This window comes from Dipodomys ordii, unplaced genomic scaffold (assembly GCF_000151885.1).
Source record: "Dipodomys ordii isolate 6190 unplaced genomic scaffold, Dord_2.0 Scaffold23, whole genome shotgun sequence".
Taxonomy (NCBI): domain Eukaryota; kingdom Metazoa; phylum Chordata; class Mammalia; order Rodentia; family Heteromyidae; genus Dipodomys; species Dipodomys ordii.
Window position 1 is genome coordinate 3,360,648 of NW_012267239.1, and position 8,685 is coordinate 3,369,332.

The following is an 8,685-nucleotide window of genomic DNA, read 5'->3' on the forward strand; positions in this document are numbered from 1 at the left end:
CACAGCACCACTTCTGGCTTTTTTCTTTTTGCTTATGTGGTGCTGAGGAATCGAACCCAGGGCCTCAGGCATGCAAGGCAAGCACTCTACCACTGAACCACCTTCCCAGCCCTCTGTGAGACTCTTATTAAGCACTAAAAAAGCTGGAAGTGGAGCTGTGGCTCAAGTGGTGGAGTACTAGCCTAGGGGACCACACCTAGGCCCTAAGTTCAAATCCCAGGACTAGCATATGCACAAAAAAAAGAAAACACCTTTTTAGTATGTAAGTTTTCAGATAATATGCATATACCTATGCAGATCTTTTACACAGGTACAGTAAATCCCATCATCCAGCTTCAACACTTAGTGATATTTTGCTGATCTTGTTTTATCTTTCTCTCTTGGTTTACTCTTTTTCTTGGAGTATATTTATGCCATTCCAGACATCGTGCTGATTTACTCTCACATATCTCAGAATGAAACCCTAGCTGACAGTTTGATGGTGGGTTTTTTCTTCTATTTCCACTCAAATAAAATGGCTGCTGTCCTGGGTCTGTAGGCATGTCCATGGTGCAGAAAGACCATAATCAATGAGTCAGTCCTCACTTTACAGGCCTGAAGGTTGTTTTCTTGGTTTTACTATGACTGCACAGTGTATAAGCATTCAGTCTCCATCCTTACTCTCTGCACTTCCCCCTAGGATCACTTCATTTCCCCCTCTGCATTTGGAGAAATCCTCTACAATAACTTCCTGTTCGACATCCCAAAGATCCTGGACCTCTGTGTGCTCTTTGGAAAAGGCAACTCACCACTACTCCAGAAGATGATAGGTGCGTGGGACATGGGGCTTAGAGAAAGCACAGACAGCACCCACCCACCCAGCCAGAGCCACAAAAGCTGGTGCTTAGAGAGCATGAGGAATCAGGCAATAGACCAAGTAGTGTTAGGAAATTACTTTATGCATATATGAATATCTGCTCTGAAAGAGATAACTAGATGGCAACTAGGGGAAGGGGAGGGGCCATAAAAAATGTGAGCCACACAATTGCTCAAGGATCTGGAAGTCTTAGGGTTCATCCAAGTGTCAATCAAAGGCAGGAATGCGGAAGTTGGCTTTGACAGTGAAAGTCAGAATAGCAGTAGTTAGTCTTTGTAGTGTAGCATTGAGCTCCAGCACACATCACATCTTTTATCTCCACTGAATCCTCACAGAAGCTCTCAGACAAATGCCATCACTCTCCCCATTTATGGATGAGAAGACTAAGGTTGGACTGCAGAGGACTTTGCTGACAGTACATGACTACTAAGTAGCCATGCTGGCCTTGGGGATCTGTCCCTGGAGCTGTCATTCTTTTTGCTCCTTACTTCAGGGATAATAGGGCCACCTCAAAAATGACATGATTTACTACATTGCTGAGATCAGATTGGGACAAATTTCAGAGGGTTGAGGTTGTGAATGGCACAGAGGTCAGCAGTTTGAGCTTATCAGATAGATGGCTATAGGCTAGACGGTTCAATCAGAAGCAGTGGTAGTGGAATATCATAAAGGTAACACTCCAATGTATTCCTCCTTCAGTTGCAGCTTGAGGCCTTCAGGGATGGCTTCACCTGGATACCCCTGCTAGCCGCTTCCTCCTGAGACTGTAGGACACAGTCTCCTAAATAGCTGCTTGCAAAACTGAGTTCACCTTTATGAAAATCTCCCTCCCCTCCTCTCTCTCTGTCCCTCCTTTCTTTGTCTCCATCCTTTTCTTCCCTCCTATTTTTCCTTTCTTTTCCTTCATTTCCACCTCCCCTCTTGTATCTCCATTTCCTTCCTCCTTTCTCTCCCCCTCCCTCCATTGCTCTATCCTTTCTGTGTCCTTCCTTTCTCTCTTCCCCCTTAATAGGTAATACATGTTAATGGAGAATATTTTAGATCAAGCATGGTGATTCATGTCTATAATCCTGGCTGTAAGCAATATGTCTTAAACCCTATTAAAAAAATAACTAATATAGCAAAGAGCTAGGAACATGGCTCAAGTGGTAGAGCACTTATCTAGAAAGTATAAGGCCCTGAGCCAGGCATCAGTGATTCACACCTGTAATCCTAGCTACTCAGGAGGCTGAGATCTGAGGATCGAGATTCAAAGCCAGCCAGGGCAGGAAACTCCTTGAGACTCTTATCTCCATTTAACCACCAGAAAACTGGAAGTGGTGCTGTAGCTCAAGTGGTAGAGTGCTCGCCTTGAGCTGAAGAGCTGAGGGACAGCGCCCAGGCCCAGAGTTCAAGCCCCATGACCGACAAAAAAAAAAAAAAGTATAAGGCCCTGAGTACAAACTCAGTACTGCCACAAAAATATATTCTTAGAAGGAGATAAAGTATAAAAAGCAGAAAAATAGATACCAGAGTCTATAGTCATTTCTCACTGTATTTTATTAATGTATTAGCTCATGTATAAAATTTTAGATTCAGCCTTTTCATTAAAACTGTCTCTGATTTCTTTTTTTTTTTAATCAAATACTGCAGGACTGATTTAATCAGTATAAAATTGAAAGAGCTTTTAGATTTGTAGTAAAAATCCCAATTTGGGGAAGGGCAAACTTCAAAACAGCAGCCAAGGAGGGAAGGTTAGGGCAAGGGATGAGTGAATAGGCACACTGGAACTGTGGGGACACATTAACTGACCACTGTCAAACCAGTGTAAGTTTCTTGGTTTCTCATGGAAAACATTTTATACACCTAAGTTCATCAGTGTCCAGATACTTATGTTCCTTTTTGTTTTCTTGGCTTGTTGGTGATAATACAACATAATTCATCTATTCTTCATCTACTTCTTGCCCGATCATCTGTTAATCATTTTTTTCCTTTTGCCTTGGAAGACTTTTCATGATTTTACTCCAGAATGAAAGGATGAAGTGAGTAAGCAATAGAAAGTATGATTAGTTAGCAAACAATTACTAGGCTAGTTTCAGTGAGAGTGGAGTGTTTCAGGAGGGCAATGAAAGGAGACAGGAAGAGGGGGATCTCAGGGTCCACATTGGAAAGGATCCATGCTAGGCTTCAGCAACTGGGGAGCAGTGTTACCAGCAGGCCTTGAGTTGAACTGCCCAGATCACATCCCAGCTTAGCTCCTGGCTATGTCAGTAAGCTTCTCTTAGCCTCAGTTTTCTCGTCTGGAAAAAGGAAAAATGGGCAGTGTGTCTTCCCTTTGTGGTGGCTCTGAGACTAAATAGGAGGTGTGTGGGCAGCATGCTGGCAGGACACAAGCACTTGGCAAGTGTGAGCTCTGCCACAATGAGGGGGTGGAGCTTCAATGCGCTTGGAGCAGGGCAGGGAGCCATCTGGTGACAAGGTTAACCTGGCAGCAGACAGGTGGGGAGGGTGGAGACAGGAGGCCATGTAGAGATGGCACATCAGCGTGGGTGTGAAGGTGAGAGCCTAGTTAGCTACTGTAGCAGAAAAGGACATCCAGGAGGCAAATTAAAGGAGGGCTTGGTGAGGTTAGCTGGAAAGAGAAGTCTTACCAGTTCTGGAGGAAACAGGCATTGATTATAGAGAAAAAGGCCCTTTGGGAGGCGGGGGCATATTTGTGAGTAGATACGAGGCCAGTGTTAGGCGGTGAAGATCCAGAGGAGATGAGTTTGAAGAGTAGTCTAGGAAACCTCTGCCTGTTGTTCCTTTTGAGTCACAAGATCCTTTGAGAATCAGATGAAAAGTGAGTTTCATAGATTTCGAGAGTTCTGCTTGTTAGTTTGACCAGCACTTTGTAGTCTAAGCTGTTCTCAACTTGCTGTGTAACCCAGGCTTGCCTTGAACACTATATCCTCTTGCCTTAGCCTCTTGAATGCTAAAATTATGAGTGTGCACCCCTATGCCTGACTAGAAGTGGTTCTTTTTTTTTTTCTTAGCGTTAACCATATTTCATCAAAACAGTTGTTCAAAGAGGTTACAATTGCACACATCATTATAGGAGTGTTTTTCAAGTGTTCTCAGACCCCCAGCTTGAGAACTGTAAGATAGCTTATTAAGGAGAGCCCCTTCTTTGGCTCCTGGAGGGTGATTAACACCCTGACCCTCAGGGTCAGGCCCTATGCATTTGTGTTTAGAGTAGCAGACACCCTGAGGGCCCTGCAGTCAGTGTCTCTCTTTATTAATGCACACGCAAGCATGAACCAGCAGCTCTCTTTTCAACCCTGAAGCAGAAGGCAGGAGGGCAGCCTTCACTTTTGAATACCCGAGAAATTCTTGAGCAAAGCAATCACTTATAAGAGGATTGACAAAGAAGAAAGAGTGAGAGAAAGGAAACTGACTCATTGTCCTGTGGGTGCAAGCCCAGTCCTTACCCTGCCTTTTTTTTTTTTAATCTTCAGGGCTGGCATTGTGAATCAGCAAGCATACCTTTGAAAGCTTGGCTTTTTAGTCCATTTCTCTTGGGGCTGCTTTGCAAACCAGGAGGAAATTGGGTCATGGCCCCTGCCTGAACTGTGCTGATCTGTTTGTCTACAGTTCCATTCACTCTGGGCTTTTGAACTGCTTTTGCCTAAAAAGTAGCAGTTCAAATGATGCCAGGCTGACCCTAACCTTTGTACTATTTCTTTAAGAGATCAAAAGCTAGAAAGGTCTTCACTGTCATTGGAATGAGAAAAAGAAGAGGAAAGGGACTCAGAAGATGTGCCAAGGATAGACTGTGAAATTTGAGCTATCTTGTTGCTTAAAAAATCTGGCTGTCACTGAGTCTCCAGCACTGGCGGTTTTAGGAGAAAGTCCTCCCCCATGCCAGGCGATCAGGACACCATGGAGAACACTGTGTGGCCCTGGGGGGTGTAGGAAAAGACCTCTCCTGTTTGCTGTGTCAGGAAGCACTGCCTGGAGGAGGTGGCACCTGTTTTATAATGGAATGAGCTTCTGCAGGTCCTTCCAGGCAGTGGGAGGAGACAGGTTTGTTGTCTGAGGTTGAGAATTGGTTTGAGGGGGAACTGTGATATGGAGGGTGAAGAGTAGCCCTGGATGCCATTAGGGTCCAGATCTCATATAGACTGTGCCATGGTCAGGAGTTCAGACTTGAGCTTGAGGATCAGGATAGGAAAGTGTTACGAGAAAGGGTAGAGGCTGATGGGGTGGGAGCCTAGCTAAAACATTTCTTGCCTGTCTCAAGGAGGCGGTGGGTACCGATAGTTCAGGTGCATCATCACAGGTTGTACAATCAGCATCCATCTAGAAAAGGTAGGAGGAGCTGCGCAAGCCTAGACTGGAAGAACACAAGTTTCTGGAATCAGGAATGAAGTGGCATCCAGGAAAGTGTTGATGGAAAAATCTAGTCACCTAGCAACTTGCTTACTCACCCAGCCCCAGCAGGCTCCAGGATCAAGCCAGGATTATCAATAAGAAAACTGCAGATTTTCCCAGAGACAGAGGACATGTAAAATTTAGAGTAGCCGACTGTCACCTTAGAAACTGGGGTTACAGTGAAAGGAGGAGCCCTGGCCTCTTAAGGGCACTGGCATTTCTTATCATCATGTCCCCCAGCTAGCTGTGATTCTCCTCCCTTCTTCTCTCCCTCCCTATTTGGGCAGTGGAACTCTGGGTTTCTGTTCTGGCAACCATATATGCTGTACCCCACATGTGCACAGCAGCAGCAGTTACAGAATGGTAGACACATGGAGACAACCTCTGTCTTAATCAAACAAATACAAGTGGCAGTTGAATCCATCTCCAGGTCTCTCTCAAGCCTCTAGCTTGGAGTAGAATGGGTTGGGATGGTAGTATGTTCAAAAGTAAAGGGTAAGGCTGAGCATTACAGGTTCATGCCTGTAATCCCAGCTACTTAGGAGGCTGACATCTGAGAATCACAGTTCAAAGCCAGCCCAGGCAGGAGAGTCTGAGACTCTTATCTCCAATTAGCTACCAAAAAGCTGAAAATGGCTCAAAGTGGGTTGAGCAAAAAAGCTTAGGAACAGCTCTAGGCCCAGAGTTCAAGCTGCAGGAGACATACACACACACACACACATACACACACAAAACAAAGGTTCAAGCTGCAGGACACACACACACACACACACACACACCAAAGGGTAAGAGAAATTTCTCCCTGGAGTCTCCTCACATTTTTGGAGATATGGCCTGGCAACAACCCTAGATTATTATATCCAGGTTTATTGAGCAAAGAGATCATATTTCCTAATTTTCCTGGATGACTGACTCCCACTTTCAAAGCCAATGCTGTCATACAAGGCACGGTGCCCAAAATGTGGTTACTCCCTGGGGATATGAAGACAAGCCAGTTTGACCAGGGCAGGTCTTTTACCTAATGCACGAGGCAGAGGTGCTTAAAAAGTTAAGTTGTATTGAACAGGGCCCTTTGCCAGCCCTAGGGAAGTTTCTAGGCTGGGCCAAAGCTCAGTATCAGCCAGGTCTGAGGCCTTGTCTTAGGTCCTAGCCACAGACAGGCCTAGGAAAAGGGAGAAATGTCATAGATCATTCTTGAAACTTGGTAATGTGCCCTCTCTACTCCTGTCTACCTTTGTCCACTTCCCACTTCTCTCTCTCCCTTCTAGGAAACATCTTCACCCAGCAACCAAGTTATTATAATGACCTGGATGAAACCATGCCCACCATCCTTCAGGTATCAGCACTTGGTCCTGTCGGAGGGGGGAGGGGAGGGGGGAGGGGGAGAGGGGGGAGCTGGGGCCGCAGACCCTCTCCCACTTCATGGTATTATTTGACTATTCTAGAAAGGGGCAGGGAGGTGCTTATTCTCCAGCCCTCTCTCTAGACTCATCTCCCCGCATAGTCGCTCCAAATTCTCATACAGCACTAAAATCTAAGGCAGTTAGATATTCAGAAAAAGTTTTCCGGCACTTTGTGTTGTTTGCCAATAGCTATATGACTTTAAAGATATCCTCCTAAGAGACCTGTGTTCTCAAATAAGAACTTCAGTTTTACAAAATCATTCATTTATGAAAAGTGCTCATTGCAAAATATGGAAAATACTTAAAAACAAAAAAACGGATATTACTGTTTCCTCCAAAGTCTCATCACTAAGAGATGTCCACTGCTCTCAGGAACTTTGGAAATAACTTCTGAATTCTAGCTTGCTTAAAGATGGCGCTGTCAAGTCAATCTTACTTGATTTTGTGATGGACTCTGTTTTTCCCTCTTCATCACTTTGTCATATAGTTCAATATAGCTCCCACAAAGCAGATCTAAAATCTACAGGAATCCAATGACCCATGAAGGTGTTTCTCCAGCGTTCACTATCGTATATTTGCCCTATCTCTCACACATACATATGGTGGTTTTGGCTTTTGATTTTTATTTTATTTGTTCATTTGTTTGTGGGTGGGTGTGAAGTGCTAGAGGTGGAACCCAGGGCTTCATGCTTGCTGGGCGAGTGCTCTCCCACTGAAGCATCATCCACCTGAGCCCCATATCTGGGTTTTGAGCCCTCTCCACAATCCTGTTTCTGTTTTCTAAGTCTTACACAGTTTCTTCTGTGACCCCAGCCTCTGAGAAGGTCATTGTCTCAGTTTCCCAGGAATGACCAACTCTGCAGGTTCCAAGGAATTTTGGGGATCACCTGTCACTGGCTGTGGGGTGGGGCTGACGGCCAAGATTTCCACAGGATGTGAGCAATCTTACTTTTCACAGGTCTTTAGCAATATCCTCCAGCATTGTGGATTGCAAGGGGATGCAGGCAGCACCACACCCCAGAAGCTGGAGGAGAAAGGACGCTTGACACTCAGTGACATGCCACTCCTGGTAAGGTTGCCTCCAGCCCAGCCTCTTTCCAGCTAGAGCCTGGCTCCCTCAAGGCTGGGGAGATTGCCATAATTCTGTACCCACTGGCTTCTTCCCCTGCTCATAGCCCCTTTCTCTGACTAAGTGGCCTTTTTTTTTCCCATGCCACAGGTTAAGAGCATTTTTAGCAGGCTTCATTTGTAGACTGGAAAGAACAGGGCACTAGAATTCAGAGGCCAGGGGTCTAGTCTTCACTTAGATATACACAGCAGGCTCGTTGGGGTGTTCATCTTTGAGCCAGTCATTGATTCAGTGAATTTATATAGAGGAACCACTAATATATCTACCATGTCCAGGACTGTACTGGGCCTTGGGGGGTAAAGCAGTAAGCAAAAGCAGACATGGTACCTGTCTCAGAATTTACCATCTACAGAAGATAACAGACAGAAGGCAAGCATTTAAGGGGCCTGGATGTGTGCCAGGCACTGTACTGAGCACTGGAGGTGGCACGTTGAAAGCCACCCTTCTGGTGCTTGCCATCTGGTGGGAAAACAGCCATTAAGCAAGTATCTTAGAAGAGAACATGCTAGGGGCTGTAGCACAAATCATCTCACTTCTCTGAGCCTCAGTTTTCCTATCTGTAAAGTGAAGATCCTTTCAGTCACCTGCTGCATGAGGGTCAGTAAGGCAGATGACTTAGCACCCCATGTCCTGTTTGCCCTTTCTGAATGTATGGAAAATGATGGCCCATAGTCCTGTCTTTACCGAGGAAGAGCATTCTCTCATGGGGACTGAAGTTCTGGGGATGGCTTTCCTCCAGAACAGAAGATACATTTTTTTTTTTTGGTCCGGTCGTGGGGCCTGAACTCTGGGCCTGGGCACTGTCCCTCTGTCCCTCAGCTCTTCAGCTCAAGGCTAGCGCTCTACCACTTGAGCCACAGCGCCACTTCCGGCTTTTTTCTTTTTGCTTATGTGGTGCTGAGGAA

The 8,685-nt window shown here is 45.5% G+C and overlaps 1 protein-coding gene across 1 annotated transcript in view; it reads left to right on the forward strand.

The window, feature by feature from the left end:
• Window positions 1-8,685, forward strand: part of Ascc2 (activating signal cointegrator 1 complex subunit 2) — a 48,446-nt gene that overhangs the window by 14,359 nt on the left and 25,402 nt on the right. Inside the window, exons 5-7 of the mRNA XM_013014264.1 lie at window positions 680-809; window positions 6,517-6,584; window positions 7,610-7,720. Coding sequence (XP_012869718.1) covers window positions 680-809; window positions 6,517-6,584; window positions 7,610-7,720 — 309 coding nt within the window. The remainder of the gene's footprint in view (window positions 1-679; window positions 810-6,516; window positions 6,585-7,609; window positions 7,721-8,685) is intronic.